The sequence below is a fragment of the Mesoplodon densirostris genome, chromosome 10 (genome assembly GCF_025265405.1).
Source record: "Mesoplodon densirostris isolate mMesDen1 chromosome 10, mMesDen1 primary haplotype, whole genome shotgun sequence".
Classification (NCBI taxonomy): Eukaryota; Metazoa; Chordata; class Mammalia; order Artiodactyla; family Ziphiidae; genus Mesoplodon; species Mesoplodon densirostris.
In genome coordinates, this window is record NC_082670.1 from 108,534,675 (window position 1) to 108,552,793 (window position 18,119).

The 18,119-nt window shown below is 56.6% G+C and overlaps 1 protein-coding gene across 1 annotated transcript in view; it reads left to right on the top strand.

The window, feature by feature from the left end:
• The first annotated feature begins 549 nt into the window (after window positions 1–549).
• EFCC1 (EF-hand and coiled-coil domain containing 1) overlaps window positions 550–18,119 on the top strand; it is a 32,289-nt gene continuing 14,719 nt past the window's right edge. The window contains exons 1-2 of the mRNA XM_060111147.1: window positions 550–1,245; window positions 2,654–2,940. Of these exons, the coding sequence (XP_059967130.1) occupies window positions 550–1,245; window positions 2,654–2,940 (983 nt within the window). The remainder of the gene's footprint in view (window positions 1,246–2,653; window positions 2,941–18,119) is intronic.

Here is an 18,119-nt window from a genome sequence, read left to right on the forward strand (position 1 = left end):
GTAGAGTTCGGCCCCAGCTAGCTTGCGGCGCTACCCTGGAAAGGTTTTCTGGTGAGAAGGGGTGGAGTGACGCGTGGGCGCGGACCAGACCGGGGGGCCACCCTCCAGCCCCTCCCCAGCTTCCTATCCCGAGCCCACCCCTTGTCTCCGTCTCGGGGCACACTCTCTGCACAACGCAGCTGGGTGGAGAGTGGGGGAGTTGAAAGCAGACAGACCCGGGAATGGGAGGAAAAGAGGGGATGCCAGGGACGCCCCGGGAGTGATAAGGGGAGAAGAGTGCAGGGGTCACCGAGAGAAGAGAGATCAGGAGGGAGACCAGGCAGGGGTGGCCCCGCGGGGGTCTCGGGGCTCCTGGGTCCCCTAACCAAGCCCCCTCCAAGCCAACCCGGGTAAACACAGACGCCCTGCCAGGCCAGCGCAGCTGCTGGACACGGCCCTCGGCACTGCTCCAACCAGACCGCCACCGCTAAGCCCCTCCTTTCAAGAAACTCTGGGGCCGCCCCTGGAAGTGGCGGGGCGGAGGGACCCGAGGAGCGGCGCTTGGTGGTGATGGAGCCCAGCGGCCCGGGCACGGGGACCGGCGTGGAAGGCGCGGCGGGCGACCCGTACCAGCGACCAGCGCGGCGCACGCAGTGGCTGCTGAGCGCCCTGGCGCACCACTACGGGCTGGACCGAGGCGTGGAGAACGAGATCGTGGTGCTGGCCACGGGCCTGGACCAGTATCTGCAGGAGGTCTTCCACCACCTGGACTGCCGAGGCGCCGGCCGCCTGCCCCGCGCCGACTTCCGCGCGCTCTGCGCGGTGCTGGGGCTGCGCGCCGAGGAGGCTGCCGCCACCTGGGAGGCCGCCGGGGATACAGCCGCGGGAGACACGAACTCCGGGGACGTGATCACTGGGTTGGCCACCGATGGGGAGGCGGATGCGGAGGAGGAAGCGCGCCTGGCACTGCGCGCCGAGCCGCCTGAGCTCACCTTCCGCCAGTTCCACGCGCGCCTCTGCGGCTACTTCGGCACCCGCGCCGGGCCCCGTCTGCCCCGCGGCGCTCTCAGCGAGCACATCGAGACGCAGATCCGCCTGCGCCGTCCGCGCCGCCGCCGCCGAGCGCCCCGTACGCCCGGCCCCGACGGCGGCCCGGACAGCGAACGCCTGGCGCGCTTGGAGGAAGAAAACAGCAGCCTGCGCGAGCTGGTAGAGGACCTGCGGGCCGCGCTGCAGAGCAGTGACGCGCGCTGCCTAGCACTGCAGGTGCACCTGGCCCTGGGGCGGAGGGTGATGACGGAATGGGGCGGGAGGCGGGGTGGGGGGGGCATTTGACAGCGGGCTGGCTGCAGAGCCCCTGCTGGGCAGAGGAAGAGGACGGGGAGAAAGGGCAGCCCTCCCCACTTCAGCCTACTTGCATCCTGTCCCTAGCCACCCCATTCCACTCCAACACACTCTAGTCCCCTCCCCTACTCACATCACACATTCCAGCCCCCCAAAACTCCAGTCCCTCGGAGAAAACCATTCCGCCACCAGACACACACAGCCCATCTCATCCTGCCTCTCTGACCCAGCCGTGGACCCTCGCAGGAAACCTGGGCAGTCTCACACACATACGCCTCCGGAGCTCTCCACGGTGCCAGGATTCCAGGAGGCCTAGGAGATAAGGTGTGAGAAAGGCCTGTCCCCACCCTTAAGGAGCTAATGAGATACACAGGCAGCTCGGTGCAGTCACTCAACAAACATTGGAGGGCCTCCCTCAGGGCCAGGCCTGGTGTCCCGATGCTAGATAGTGTCACTGTCGACCAGGCAGGTCTGGCCACTCAGCGCTGCGGGGGCCAGGCACTGAGAGAGGCATGGACCCAGCCCAGGCATCTGCAATTCAGTCAACAAGCACTTGAGAGCTGTGCCCAGCCGTGTGTCAAAGGCCATGTGGGGGTGGGGGTCAGACGAGGACCAGACGGCCCCTGACCCAAGGGACCACAGGTCAGGAGGGAGCTGACGTTCTAGTAGCCCTGCCCGCTCCCCGCACAGCCCGGGGTCACAGCCCTGAGGGGTAGAGACAGGCCAGGGAGTGCGCAGGAGTGCAAGGCGCGGATTTCAGGGGCCACGGCCAGCGGGCATCAGAGAAGCCAAGGCCGGGGCGGGAAAGTACTGCCATTATGTGGAATAAGATCGTCCAGGATCATTAGTTCTCCAAGTATTTGCTGAGCACCTACTGTGTGCCAGGCCTGTTTTAGGCGCCGGACGCCCAGCAGTGAACACGACAGAAGAAAACCGCACCCTCAAGGAGGCGGCTGCCTAGCAGCAGACAGCGGGGAGGGGCGGGAACGCCCACAGAGGGCTCCCCAGTCTCAGGGTCGGAGGAGCACGGGGGAGCGGGGTGCCCCGAGGGCAGGAGGTGGGCAGAGAAGAGTGCAGGCGTTTGGGACTCACTGGAACTGTGCAAACAACAGAATGGGCTTTGTGCCTCAGTGGCCCGCATCCATTAAAACGGAGCGACATGAGCTCCCGCCTCGGTAGAGTTAGGGCGAGGGTTAAACGAGTTCAGATGGGCCCAGGGCTGCGAGCACGAGCGCGAGAAACGTGCCGGGTTGCTTTGCTCACGCGCCCTGGGCCGGGTGGGGTCTGGCGCGAGGCGCTCACCGCCTGCCCTGCTGCCCTGTTTCTGCAGGTCGGCCTCTGGAAGCGCCAGGCGGGCGCCCAGGAGGCGGCGCACGGCGGGCCCGAGATGGCGGCGGCGCGGGAGCTGCGGCAGGCGCGGGGCGCGCTGGCGGCAGCCGAGGCCCGCGCGGGGCGCCTGCGCCGGGGCCAGGCCGAGGTGCGGCGGCGCGCGGAGGAGGCCCGGCAGGCAGTGCTGCGCAGCCTGGCGCGCGTGCGCGAGCTCGAGGCGCTGGCGCGGCAGGTGCCCGGCCTGCAACGCTGGGTGCGGCGGCTGGAGGGCGAGCTGCGGCGCTACAGGTGAGCCGGCGGCCCGGGTGCCCCAGATCAGCTCCCGTTGTCCTGAACCTCAGGTGTGTTTTCCTCCCCTCAACTCGTCCCCGTGTTGTTCACGTCTTCAGGTATCCACCCACCCATCCATCCGTGGACCTGTTCACCCATAAAGCCCCTCCATTTGCCTATTCGCTGGGGGCAATAGGATATATTTGTTCTTATTTGTTCTTTGATCAGTGCAGCAACAACGATGATAACAGCTAACACTTACCGAGCACCTAAGGTGTGCCAGGCTGTGAGCTAAGCACTTAACCTCACTGAGTCCTCACAGCCACCGGACCTGTGAGGTAGGTACCGTTATGTCCCCATTCTCCAGGTGAGGAAACAGAGGCGCAGTGATCCCTTGTGCTAGCTCCATCAGGGTAGGAAGCTGGGCACAGGACCAAGGTTCCAATCCTGGCAGGGCCTCTGACAGATGTGTGACCTTGGGCAAGTCACGGTCCCCCTCGGAGTCCCTGTTTCCTCTTGGATGGAACAGAGCTTGGGGCCCCTGCCTGCCAGGGAGGCTATGAAGAGGCAGTGAGGCCCTGCCTGACTCACTTAGGTGCTCGGGAAACGGAGCTCACTCCCTTTCAAATCACAAGGCACCCGGCCTGCCTGCCTTCCACATTTACTGAGCACCAGCTCTGCACAGGGACTATGCCAGCCACAGGGGGTGTCATTCTGAACAAGACATTCCGAAATCCTCACCCTGAGCAGCACTCGTGAGCGTGTGAGGTCCCCACATGAGCAGATGTGTGGCAACAGCTGGCTGCCTGCTGTCAGGGAGAGCAGGGCCCTCGTCATGCCTGCTGCAGACTCAGCCAGCGCCTGCAGACCTGACCCGGGAGTGGAGTGCTGAGGGTGGGACGTTACCTGGCGAGATGGGCCAGGGAGGGGGACGGGGGAGAGCGTGCTAGAAAACGGGAACAGTGTGGGCCAAGCACAGAGGCAGGAGGGACCTTGGCCCAGTCCAGCAGCTAAAACAGCAGCTGGAGGGGTAAAGCTGGAGAGGCAGGCCGAGGCCAGGCCAACCCCAATGGTTGTGGCAAGGTCTTCAGCCTTTCCCTCGAGAGAGCGTGAAACCATGGGAAAGTTCTAGCAAGGGGACGACAGGAACAGACTTGCACTGCAAAAAAAATCACCCTGGCTACAGTTGTGACAAAGAGATGGAAGGAGAGGGGAATGGCAGAAGACACTGGGAGCCGGGCAAGAGGCTGCAGTCTGACTTCAGCCCGAAAGGCAGGTGGGCAGGGCAGCCAGAAGGGGTGGCTTTGAACCTGGTTCCTCATTGGGGGGACCATGTCCTTGACTTTTGAGGTGCTCCCAGTGGGGAGACGAGGAGGCACCATGGTGGAGAGAGGAGGCTGGCTCTGGGCTAGCCTTCTGCAGCTCCAAATGTTTGGATAGTCACTTCCTGTTTGCATAGCTCATCGGCCAAAGAGCAGGGCCCTTTGGCTCGAGGCCCGTATCCAGCCTTGGAACTTTCTCCAAGAGGAGAAGTAAAGGGTCTCTTCTTTCTTTTGCTCTAAAGTAACTGTCACAGCATGATTGTAAAAGTAACTCCAAACATTGGGATAGCTCTTAACAGGAGAAAAAGTGGATCCGTAGTCAACGCAGTATTTAATCCTCACAAGGACCGTTCAAGGGAGAGGTTTTATCCCCATCTTACAGGTTGTGGGAAGTGAGGCTCTGAGAAGTTAAGTGACGTACCCAAGGCCACACAGCCAGAAAGTGGAAAAGGAAGGTCTGTCTGCCCCCACAGCCTGTGTTCTTTCTGTCTTTCCACTTTACCTTTTTTGTTGCTGACTCATGGTTACAAGACAGCTGCTGCACCTCCAGGCCTCATGTCTGCTGTCCAGGCATAAGAAGGACCAGTGATATCGGGGGTGGGAAGGATTTTCTTCTAGTGAGCTTTGCCTTTGTATTCAGGGAGAGGCTCCCCGACCTTCTCCCGCCAGAACTTGTACCTCCATCAACTTGGCCAGAACTGCATCACGTGGCTGCCCCTACCTGCAAGAAAGTCTGGTGATATTGATGCCCCAAACAAACCTGAGGCTCTCTTAGGAAGGAAAAAGGGAGCAGATATTGCAGAGGCTCCAAAGGAGATGCCCAGTGAATGAGGAAACCAAGGACCAGAGAGTGACCTTCACACGGTGATTAGGTGATGGTTGTCACTTGCTTCCCTGTCCCTAAACCTCACCCAGCCCCAGAAGCAAACCTCCTCTCCCCGTTTTCTGTAGTCAGAGCTTGCAGGTTTGTGGGCTGACTTGCCCCCAAAGCTCTCCCTCTTTGGAGAAAGGAAAGGGGAGGGGATAGAACAGTTGAGAACACTAGTCACGTAGCCAAGCCTGATGGATCCAGAACTCAGCTGAGCTTCCCAACTCCAAATCAAACCTCCTTCCCCTTCTCTGCCACCTCCTCAAGGGCAATCTCAGCAAGTCTCTTCCTCATTGCTCAGACTTCTAGTTAGTTCTTTCTCAAACCTGCACCTTCTCTTCACTCCCACTCAGTCCTCTGCTGTGGGTTCTACCCAGTCCTTTCCCTGTTTCTCAGGTAAACCTCCTTCTGTCACGTCTCTTTGGGGTTGCTGTAACCCCGAGCTTGCCCAGCTCTTCCCGTCGTGATGATGAGTTCCCAGTGTGCTCTGTGGTTGCGGCCCAGGAGCCTAGCTTTAGCAGAAGCCAGGATCCTGGAGGGTCCCCCTGGTCTCCAGGGTCATGCAGCTCGCCCTCTGCCCCAACCAGGGCCTGATTCTGGGCTGGTTTCTAAATGCGTTTCCTAGCTCAGAGTTTCTCACTACACAGGTGGGGAGAAGTTGAGCTCCACACCTTAGGGTAACATCCCAAGGTCAGTCAGCAGGGTTTTTCTCGCCTCTGTGGATGAGACGGCCCTGGATGGCCCCGGGCTTCATGCAGGGGCCTCACTGTCTTCACTCAGCACGAGGGTCTCCTGCCCCTTGCCCGCTTGGGCCTCAGAACCCAAGTCCTGACCCCTCAGGGGCAATTCAGCTCCATCTCCTGCTCCCACACAAGCTGCGCGTCTTACCTTTTCGTTTTTGACTGTGACTCTGGATTATTTTAAATGCTTATATTCTATCCAGCACTTCTGTGTGTTTGTACATAGAAAGAGAGCTTCCCATAGCACCTCAATCCACCATCCTGACCAGGAACCTAAGAGAACAGACAGTAAATATTTAAGCCATTGGAAACACTCATGTATTCGTACCACGTTTTCTAAGCACCTTCTATGGACAAAGCCCTGTGCGGATACCTGGGTACACAGAACTGGTACAGGCATGCCCACTGCCCTCTGAGGCTCTCCTGGGCCCGAGTGGAACAGGCCATGAACACCCATGTTGGGACACAAACATGCTTTGTGCAGAGGGGCCCCAAGAGAGCAACTGCTGCTTTCAGAACCATGGGAGTCGTGGATCAGATGCAAGTATTCCACGTGGCAACGTGGCCCGCAGCCTCCTGGAGCTGGGCAAAGACCCTGGGCTCGCCCAGCCAGCCCAGTCTGCGGAAGATTACCCGGCCCACCACAACCCCATCAGCTTCTGCTTCCCACGGCTGGTCTCCGCGGTCCACCTCGTCCCAGATGGGGGACTCAGCTCCTCCAAATCGCACAAGACAGTCCCTCCTCCCAGCACATCTGTGAGCATAGTAACCCTGACAGATGATCCAGAGGGGAAGACGCAGATTACGTTGCAATGATGCAAATATTTTCATATGGAATATTTGACATCACGATTTATACAGTGTCATTTAACCTCTGCCCCCATCCATCTAGAGTGTTTCCCTGTCACTTCTCCCAAAGTACACCCAAACCCTCTCCACCTTTCTCTCCTCTGTTTTCTCTTTCTTCCTATCAGCCAGGTCTCTCAGATGAGTGCCAGAAAGCCGGACTCAAACTGACTTGCTTAAAAAAGCTGGCTCTCAGTACAGTTTAAGCATGTCCAGCTTCAGGCATGGCTGGATCCAGGTACTCAAACAATGTCACCAGGATATGGAAGCTCTGCTTCACTCTCAGGCAAGTTCTCTCCCCTGGTAGCCTCTGGGGCACTTACGTCTCGAAAGGTCATCTCTTGTCTGAGCTATCCCACTGGAGTGCCAGGCTGAGCCTCAATGGACAAACCTGGAAACATGTTCATCCCAGAACCCATCAGGGGGCCAGGATGATTGGATGCTCTGATTGACCAAACTTTAGTCACTTACCCACCAAACATATACAAACCCACAGCCAACCCTGTCGAACTCTAAGACTGAGATCCTCCCAGAAGAATCACGGAAGCACGTATCCCAGACATGTTAAACAACACACAGCCCTGCCTTTGCTCCTCTTGGGAACTCACAGCCCAAATCCCCTTTCTTGTCTCGGGAACAGCCCACCTGTGGCAACTGGAGAATCTCTGAGTGGAGGCCCCGGAAGGAAGCCTGCTTAAACGCAGGACAGGCTTGTCTCAAAGTCAGCTCTCCCAGGCTGCTGAATGCTTTGGGGTAGTTGGGGGCACCCTGCACCGTCACCAACCTTGCCTGCCTCAGTGCTTCAGAACCTGCTGGAAGGATGGGCCAAAAGGACCCTTTTTACTGGCCTCCTGGCCCAGCCCGTGAGCCCTCCTAGGGAAGCACGATGCCTTGACGTTGTCGGGCCCAGCACCAAGCCCAGGGCTCCCAGTAAGATGGTGAATGAACAAGTGAACAGACCAACAAGCATATGGATGGATGCAGCCTCAAAAACGTCTTGGCAGAAAGGGCGTGGGCGTGCAGGAGTCCAGCACCAGGCGAGCCCCGAGTGGTCCCATGGCCTGATCCTGCTTCCAGGGGAACCATCCTCCACCCGGTGACTAGGTTCTCTTGAAGCCCCGGGTCTCAGCCAGTTCCCTGCCCTGCCACCCCACGCTCTGCGCCACGGAGGAGAAGCTGGGCCTTTAAGACACCTGGGCAGCTGCCTGGGGCCAGCACTGCTCGGCAGGGCCTGGGCTCCAACGCCCAGAAGACAGAAAAGCTCGCTCAGCTGGAGCCGGAGGAGGGGCCGCCTCTGTGGCTTTGTGTCCTTGTCTGGGAAGGATGAAAAGGCTGGGCTGGATGGGGGGCGGAGGCGTAGGGCAGCCCACTGGGCCGGCCACCATGCTGAGGACACAAAGAGGAGGCCTGGGAGGGCCACCTCCTCTCTTCCGCCCCAGTGCAGCAGCAGCCCGGACTGATGGGGGTGGGCGCAGAGTCAGTGGGTCAGGAGGGAAACAGACGGGCGGGGGGCGCCATCTGGAGCTGGGGGGCGGCTGGCTGCAGACTCCATTATCCTTACAAGTGAGCGTGTGGGTGGCCGCTAGTGGGAATTGAGGCCTTTGTCCAGGGGACAATACCCCGGGCTCACAAAGGGACACTGCTGGCCCAGCACCTGCTGCAGGCCCACCCGGGGCCATTGAGATGCAGAGGGGGGCTCGGTGGGTGGAGGGCCAAGCTCGGGAGGCCCAGCCCAACCTGGGCTTGAATCCCAGCTTTTCCAGATCTTTACGGTGGGACCTTGAGCTGGCCCCTCCCCCTGTGCCTCACTTACCTCATCTGTGAAGTGGGGTGGGGCCCTGTTGCCTTGGACGTGTGTGTTCAGTGACGTGGGGGCAGGGAGGTGCAGGCTGAGCGGACAGCTCTGGACTCTGACCTGCCTCAGTCATTTTGTTAAAAAATAAATTTATTTATTTATTTATTGTTTCTGGCTGCGTTGGGTCTTCGTTGCTGCGTGCGGGATTTCTCTAGTTGCGGCGAGCAGGGGCTACTCTTCGTTGCGGTGCATGGGCTTCTCATTGCAGTGGTTTTTCTTGTTGCCAAGCAAGGGCTGTAGGCATGCGGGCTTTAGTAGTTGTGGCACGTGGACTCAGTAGTTGTGGCTTCTGGGCTCTAGAGCACAGGCTCAGTAGTTGTGGCGCACGGGCTTAGCTGCTCCGCTGCATGTGGGATCTTCCCGGACCAGGGCTCGAACCCGTGTCCCCTGCGTTGGCAGGTGGATTCTTAACCACTGCGCCACCAGGGAAACCCACGTCTCAGTCATTCTTGTTTCTGTGAGCCTCCTTTTCCTCATCTGTAAAATGAGGGTGACAAGAATAATAATGGTTATTATATTCACCTCATAGGGAATTTGAAGATAAAGTGCTAATATGTACAAAGCACCTAGAATAACACTTAGCCTTGAGAAAACTCTCGACGAATGCTGGAGATTATTATTTTATTTATCCCTTATCACAGTACCCACCATAAATAGTAATGGTAGTGGTGGTTGGTGTTGTTGATGTGAACAGAGCCTGGCCCCAGAGAACCCTGTGTGTGTGGAGACCGCCACAAGGAGTGGACAGTGTCATCTGAGTGTCAGGGTCCTACCAGAATTGCAGAGTGTGGGCAAGCACAGGACCCTGACCGCAGCGTGAGTGACGCTGGCTAGGGCATCTCTTGGGGGAATGCCGTCATCTGAGCTGGGTGTTGAAGGATGGGTGTTGAAGGAGTTTTCTGAGGTATCGCAGATTCAGGTTGCCTTGAGTGCAAAGGCTTGGAGGTGTGAAGGCCTTGGTGCCTCTTGGGAACAAGGAGACGTATTGTGGCTGGCGGGTTTGAGGTGGAAAGTGGCAGGAAAGGAAGCTGGAAGGGCAGGCGAGGATGGTGAAGGGCCCTGAGCACCAGGCTGAGGCACAAGGCCTTCACCCCAGAGAACGAGGGAGACAAAGAAGGGCTTGAAACAGAAGTGAAGTGATCACTTTGAGCTTCAGAGCAACTCTTCAGGCTGCCTGTGAAGGGCAAATGGGCAGGAGGGGAGGTGAGAGGCAAGGAGGCTGGTGAGGAGACCATTTCTGGGTCCAGCGCCTGAGAAGGGATGGACCTCCAGCCCCACACCTGGAGGCCTTACCTGGAGCTGGGCAGAGCCTCAACCTGCCATTCTCCGTTCTGGGTCAGAGCCTTCCTCCAGGACAGCACCTTAGGATTTGCAGGGGGAAACAGGCATGAGAGCCACAGGCACCAGCCAGGTTGACACACCACACCTGCATAAAGATGGCCTTCCAGGGGCAGCTGGGAAGACATCTCTAGCGGTGGGTTCATCAGTCTGGGATGCACTTCAGCCGAAAGTTACAGGAACCCACCTAACAGTGCCTGGAACACACTGGGGTTTGGGTTTCACTGTCTGCTCCTGACCAGAAGCCCGGGGCGGGCCCTGTGATGAGTCTTTGCGATGTGCCTCAGACACGTGGCCTCCACGACGCCATTAAAGGCAGAAAGCAAGGGACATCTGTTCGTTTCTATCCAGAAAAGCAAGGCCTGCCCAGAAACCACAAGTGCACGTCCATGTGAGCCCAACAGCCGGAGCGGGGCCCCAGAGGGCAGCGGAGCCGGGGACCACCTGTTGAGCTGTTCGATAGATAGAGTCCCTCTCTGAGGTGATCTGGCCAAGGTCAGCCAGGCCGTCAGGGCACAGCCCAGGCTGGTCTCAGTCCTCAAGGGCCCAAGAGTCCTGGGCTCTCGTGCTGCTTCCCTCGGGGCTCGGGAACAGGCCTCGGCTCTGTGCTCTCGAGGTTAGTTGGGGATGCTCTGAGACCCTACGTTCGCGAGCCCTGCTTTCCCAGTTCCAAGCCAGGTGGGTGGCCTCAGGCACACAGACAGGAGACAAGAGGACCATGATATCGGTTTCCCAGGTCAGGGGCAGCCGCACAGGACCCAGGGTGGCCTGAAGTGCCAGACCAGTCAGTCGCCTTTGGCCACTGCCTGCTTTGTCCATCTTCTTTGGTGCCTTGACACTTCCTGAGAGGCTCTGACTCTATCTGTTTTTGCCTCCGTTTGCTCATCTGGAAAACGAGGTTAATTTTAGTGCCTACATCATAGGCAAGACTTAAATAAGATAATGTGTAAAAAGCACTTCGACTTGTGCCCGGCACATAGTAAGTAGTCCACCCATTTCATTGTCATCAATTGGCGCTTACCCGCAGGGAGCGGACTTTATTTTATTTATTTATTTTTTTTTTATTTTTTATTTTTTTTTTTTTTGCGGTATGCGGGCCTCTCACTGTTGTGGCCTCTCCCGCTGCGGAGCACAGGCTCCGGACGCGCAGGCCCAGCGGCCATGGCTCACGGGCCCAGCCGCTCCGCGGCATATGGGATCCTCCCAGACCGGGGCACGAACCCGTATCCCCTGCATCGGCAGGCGGACTCTCAACCACTGCGCCACCAGGGAGGCCCAGGGAGGCCCAGGGAGCGGACTTTAAATCCCATGCCACCAGCACCGTCCATCCGTCCCGAATCTCTGCTTGTCCCTGCTTGGTTTCACGCACTCTGGCTCCACACGGGAGGGGACAGGCTGCAGTGACCCCAGGTCCGTAACTTTCCAAATTCAGTGACCTGCATACTGCTTCCCAGCACCTGCAGATAAAGTCTCAGGGAAGAACGCTGCCCAGCCCAGCCTGGGTGACAGGCCACATCTAGGCCATCACTGTGGCCAGGGCGCTAGGATACTCCAGCCGGCCGGGACTCGGACGCACACTCAACCTTGTGGTCTCGGAGAGGTGGATGCTAGGTAGGGGGCGGGACAGTTCCTGAAAGCAAAGTGGGTGCTGTTATCAGGAGACAGGAGGAGGATGCCATGAGACAAAACCAACCAACTCCACCTCGTGACCTTCCTCTTAGAAGTGAGAATCCAAGACGAGTGAAGGCTGCAGTGTGGCACCAAGCAAAGGGAAGATGAAAAAGTGGCCCAGGATTAGCACCAATCCTTCTACTGGGGTAACCCAATAGAATGAGCATTTCTTTCCCAGCAGTTCCAAGAAAATCCTTAGATTAACTCTTCATTATCCTGACATGGGTCACAGCCATCCCTGAACCAATCAGTGGTACCAGGGATGTTAGAATATGCTGACTGGCTAAGTTGGTGGGGTGTCATGTGACTACTCTGGACCAATCACTGCCACTCTGGTTCACCAGACCTGGGTCTCATGGATGGATTGAAGGGGTGGTGGCTTCTGCAAAGAACAGCAGTCCCTCTCGACTGGGAGCTCCTGTGGGCAGCAATGGTGCCCAATGCCCCTCCTTTCTGCCCCTGCAGCCACTGCTGAGCAGAAGGCCTGGCCCAGAAAGGCAGGTGTTTCCTCCCGACTGGGCAGGTGCTCGGACCATGGGAGACACCTGAGGCTCCCACCACCTGCTCTGAATCCTCCTGAGAGGACAGAGGTGACTTAGAGAAGGCTTGAGCCACCGACATCAGAGACCCTGAAGCGGGGAGGGGACAGAGATTCTCCGTGGGGTCTCTTCACGACTTTCTGTCAGAATTAACCACTGACTGTTCTTTATCCAACCACATTTTGTCACATGCCCAGAGTGCCGTGCTGCCCTGGGTCCAAGGGAAACAGCCATGAACGAGGCAAAGTCTCTGCCCTCATGGGGCTGACGTCCTGGGGGGAGACCGCTGACCAATAGGTGACAGTACACGGGATGAATAAGGAGAGGGCACGGTGGACGTGGCTGCTTTGCTACAGTGTGTCAGTGGCAGTGTATTAGTCAGCTCGGGCTGCGTGACAAATACCATGGTCTGGGTGGCATCAACCACAGATGTGCACCGTCTTGCAGTTCTGGAGGCCGGAAGTCCAAGATCAAGGTGTGGGCAGCACTGATTTCCCCTAAGGCCTCTCTCCTTGGCCTGGAGACGGCCGTCTCTTCCCTGCGTCCTCACACAGTCATTCCTCCGTGCATGTCTGTGTCCTAACCTCCTGTTGTTACAAGGAGACCAGTCACGTTGGACGAGGGCCACCCTAGGACCTCATTTTTACTTAATCACCTCTTTAAAGGCCCCGTCTCCAGATACAGTAATACAGTCACGTCCTGAGACACCTGGGCTGAGGGCCTCCTTGCCATGACCGTGGCCCTGAGGGATGGGGCCCCCACTCTGGCCCCAGCTTCCTCCACTCTGCCCGCTGCGCACCCCTCCAGCCATGTTGACCTCTCTGCTCCTTGAACCCCAAACCCCTCCCTGGTCCACTTCAGGCACAGGGTTCCCCAACTGCTCCCAGCCAGCTCCTGACTAATTTGCATCCACCCAGCTGTCTTGGCTACATCCCACAACATCTTCAGAGGCCCCGGCCCAGCCAGCCTGCTCCCGTCATCTCGCACAGCCCCTGGCCTTTCCATCCTCCATTTACTTTTGTTGTGACTTCACCGGGGTCCATGTCGCCCAGGGGAAGGGAGGCTCCAGGAGGTCCAGGAGGTCGGGCCGTTCTGGTAAGTACAGTGTCCCCAGCACACAATTCATCTGTGGGATGAACTGCAGAGTCAAATTAGCAGCTCGGACTGTGGGGGGCCGCCTGCTCAGACACCCCCTTGCACCCACCCCCCAGTAGAGGCGGTGCCCCGCATTCAGGTAGGGACCAGAAACGAGGAACAGTCAAAAAGGCTTCCCAGGCCCCGAGGCCTGTCTGCACACTCCCCTCTTCACGATTTATTTTCGGCTCTTCCTCCAAGGCCCCCCCTCAAGCTCTTCTTCCTACTGTTGTTCTTTTGTTTTCACACACCCGTCTCTGTTTCCTGCGAGCCTCCACTCAGGAAACGCCACACAGCAAAGGCAGCCGGTGTGCGAGCCTCCAGGACCTCTGGCGGCCTGGCGACCCCACTCCTGGCCAGCCCTGGCCAGGCCCTGCGTGTCCTGTCTGCCCTGCAGCTTCCCAAAGCTCGGGGGCTACTGGGTGTCAGAGGGGTGAAGGCAGAGAGGGAAGCAAATGAGAGTAATGTTTTCTATCCATTTCAGAAAAAGCTGAATGCAGGGGTGTGATGGCCTCTGGCTGGGTCACCTTGCTGAGTTACTTGGTTCCAGCCCAAGTCGTTCAAGCACTAACCTACGGTTGTCTTGAGGCATTTTACATATGAATTAAAGTCTTTAACCAGTTGACTCTGAGTAAGGGAGATGATCCTGGTTAATCTGGGTGAGCCCCATTTAATCACCTGATAGCCCTTAAAGCAAGGCTGAGGGCTTCCCTGAAACCAAGAGGTTCTGCCTATGGACACAGTTTCTGCTGTGCCCAAGGGTCTAGCCCACCTGTGTGCTCCCCTGCCTCTGGATTTCAGACTCGCTGAGCTGGGCCCCCAAGCACAGAGGCCACTTCCTGGTTACAAAGCTCTTGAGGCAGCATTGTAGCTATAGACGTGGATGTAGATGGGCATCCCCTACTGGCCCCACTTCTCTGGTTGAACCCTGACTCAACCAGGGGTTGAGGCAGGAGGGAACAGAGGCCAGCGTTTCTGTGCACCTGTGGTTATGATGCACTGCACTAACGACTTCACATACACAACCTCACTTAACCCCCAAGCAGTGCTGTGAAGTGTTCATCAGTGACAGTGCTTTAGGCTCCAAGTAACAGAAAACTCAACTCACAATGGATTAAACCACAGGGACATTGATAATCCTGCATGAGAAGTCCAGGGGACAGCAGCTCAGTGATGTCTGCAAGGACCCAATTCTCCATCTTTCGACTCTTAGCCTGTCATCTTGGCCTATCAGCAAAGGGCCCTCGTGGTCACAAGATAGCTGCCATGGCCCAGGCATCACTGCCACATCCAGAGACAGAAAAATAACTTCCTTCTTCAACTTCTCTGATCCCAGAGACCCTCCTTGAAGACCTCCCCTCATCTCTCATTGGCCAGGATCACATCACATGCCTGTTCCTAAACCAATCCTTGGCAAAAGGAAGGAACAATCATGATCAGCTTAAACCAATCAGATCTCCTGTCTGGAAGCACTTGGCCACTCAGTGCCTGACGGAATAACTGACATTGTGCCAACAAGACAGATGGGGTGTGATTGTTTGGGTTGTTGTATTTGGTTCCTAGCAACCATAACAAATTACCACAAATGTAGGCACTCAAAACAACATCCACTTATGATCTCACATTCCGCAGGCCAGAAGTCCAGGCAGGCTCGCCCGGGTTCTCTGCCTAGGCTCCCACAAGGCTGAAATTAAGGTGCTGTTGACCTTGGGCTGAGGGGAAGAATCTGTTTCCAAGCTCACCCAGGGGTTGACAGAATTCAGATCCTTGTGGTTGCAGGACTGAGATCCCCATCCCTTGCTGACTGTCAGCAGGCGTTGCTCTCTACATGCCATGTCCTGTGTCCCTGTTCACCCTCCAACCAGCAACGACCCAAGTCCTCACACTTCACATCTCCCTAACTTCCTCTTCTGCACCAGCCAAGAAAGTTCTCTGCTTTTAAAGGGACACGTGTGACGAGGTGACACAGCTTAAGGTCAGCTGTCCCATATAACATAACACCATCCCAGGAGTGATACCTCACCACATTCACAGGCTGCAGGAATTAGGGTGTGGGATCTTGGGGGTCATTCCTAGAAATTCTCCTCCTGCACCAGCTGCCCATCGACTCCGTTAGCTCCTGGGCATCCTGTCCACCAATTCCTTTCCTGCTTCAATGATGGTTTCTATTGTTGCAACTGGCTTGGGTACAGCCTCGAACAACTCAGTTCTCCTTTCTTTCCAATGAAGTGTCTGTCCTGCTGTGGCAGCACCATGGCTACTGTGCGGGTGGGCAGAATTTCTAGGAATGACCCCGGAGATCCCACACCCTAATCCCTGCAGCCTGTGAATGTGGTGAGGACAAGGTGTCTCCATGGGAGCAATATCTCCCCCAGAGACATTCTGGAAATTTGTGGGGAGGGACTGTTTGTTTCAGTGACTAGGAGGATGGTGCTGCCAGCACTTGGGGGTGGATTCCAGGGATAGAGGCCTCCAGGTAGGCCCTGTACAACTCACCAGGATTGCCTTGTACCGCACATGACTTCCAAATACCCTGCTGTGTGTTCGTTCTGTGAAAAACTTGCTTTCACTGCAATTATATGAGCCTAGGTCCTAAGTCTGCTTTCCATACAAACAGTTTTTTTGCACAGGTTTAATATACAAAGAATTTTGCAAGAATGCAATGCTGTGTGAGTTGAGGGAAGGTTATACTTTGGTTTGTTTGGAATTTTCCAAGGGTGGCTCATCATTGCATAACCACATGACAGATGATAGCAACATCTGTGAAGCTTTACCAGCTGGTGAGGAGTTCCTGTGTCCACTAGCATTCATTACTCTGCGTGCCAGGGAGTCTGCATATCTGTCTATCTGTCTGTCCATCTGTCCCTCCATCCATCTATCTGGATACCTTTTCCTAGTCCTTATTTCAAAATGTCACCTATAGGGAAAGAGCGTCAACAACATTCCACTGAACATGACCTTACCTCTCTCACATTCAAACTTGGCCATTACAGATAGTTTTATTTTTAAGCATCTGAAATTTTCTTTATATCTGAGCATTTGCTTATTGAAATGTATGTTATAAAATTCCTTTCTCCTTTAAATCACAAGGCATCACATTAATTTTTTCAAAGTATATGTAATGACAGGGTCTATTAGCTCATTTAGGGACAGCACAGGAATGTTCCAAAATATTCGTTATCAAAAGAGGGTGTCAGTATGTTAGCGGCAGGGTCCTCTGCTGTGGGGGGAATAGAACGAGTGGCTGAGGGACAGGGCAAGAGCTTGGCTCCGACAGTGCCCACAGCTTATGATGTGCTGCTGTCCAAGCGTTTGCCCCATTTCAGACACCCTCCTAGGAGCTGGGTCATCTCTCACCGTACCTGCAGAGCACCTGTGTTGTTATCCTTTAGTTACTATTTTTCCTTACGTCATCTCACTCTTTTTACTTAATTTAAAAAGAAGTTTTATCACTGTCATAAACATGAAACTAAAATGGTTCATTAACTGTCTTTAGTACACATTATACTAAATACTTAACTGTTTAAAACACACACACACACACACACACACCTGTTTATCCGAGTGCCAAACGGAGGCAGGAGCTCCCCGTGTTTAAAAGTACCGTTATTTCTTTTCATCTTCATGGCACCCCAGGGCCCATCAGTGTTTTCTGCTGAATGAACAGAGGATTGAGATGGAGGCCGGGGGGCGGGGGCGGTTGCAGAGCGTCACACCGCAAAGCCACAGTCCTGCGGGGGGGAACCCAGATCAGGCAGCTCCCGAGAACCCCCTTTTGCATTGCAGAACCAAGGGAGGCTCTGTCCGTCGGTGGCCCGGGGCTGGGCGTGAGCTGCCAGGGCTGGAAGGAGTAGGGGGAACATCTGGCCCTTGTCAGATCGTGTTGGCCGCCGGGCTCCAGCAGGAAGAAGGCGTCAGAGGGAGGCTCGCTCGGGGCTCAGGGCGGCACACAGAGGTGCGCAGCTGGAGGGGACGCCCTGCTGGCACGAGGACGTGGTCTGTCCGGGCATGAGGGGACAGTGGGCAGCCGAGGGCCCGCCTCTCCCCAGGAGGGCCTGGAGCTGAGAGGGAGGTGCTCCGCTGTGCCTGTGGGGTGACAGGCGTCTCTGCGGGTCCCAGAAGTTCCCCCAGCCCCTCCGTGCCCCCAGAGGAGAGTGGCCCGAGGTGGGCACGGGGTGGACGTGGGGTCACAGGCCAGCGAGGGCCTCTGCCGGTCTTTGTAGTCCTGGTTGTCTCAGGTCCTGGACTGACCTGGTGAATCTCTAACTCCCCTTAGCCAACCTCTCTTTTTAACAAAGAAAGAACAGCCTGAAAACAGGATCTAGCTAGAACTGGCTATTTTGTTGTCTTTGTTTTTCTGGTTACCTTCTATTTATGGCAAGAGACAGTGGCTTTTTACTCTTGGTGATAATGTTTCCTATGAAAGGAAATCTGTATTAGTCAACAATAGGGCCAGTGACCCAAAATGCCTGCAGTTTGGGAAGGTCTTCCTCACCCTCTCACCTGGAGGGTCCACCCCTCTGACAGCCCCCATCCATAGGACTCAGCAGTGATGGGGCTGGGACTCGCCCCCGTCCGTGGCTCCAAAGCTAGCGCTCTCCTGTCTTTCTGGAACAATCCAAGAGCAGAGGGACGGGAGGAGCTGGAATCGCCATTCATCCGTTCCTGCATTCATCCTTCAACAAACCTTGAGGGGCCACTCTGTCCTCTGCTGGCTGCCCTCCAGGAAATGCCGTCTGTTGGGGGAAACACAGCACAGCAGCCGCTGGAGACCGTGGGAGCTCAGGGCATCCAGGTAGGGAGGCAAGCTCTGAAAGGAAGCGACATTTGTGTCGGGGACCCGGCAGGTGCGTGGTTGAAGGACCAGCAGGGTTTTCCGGGCAG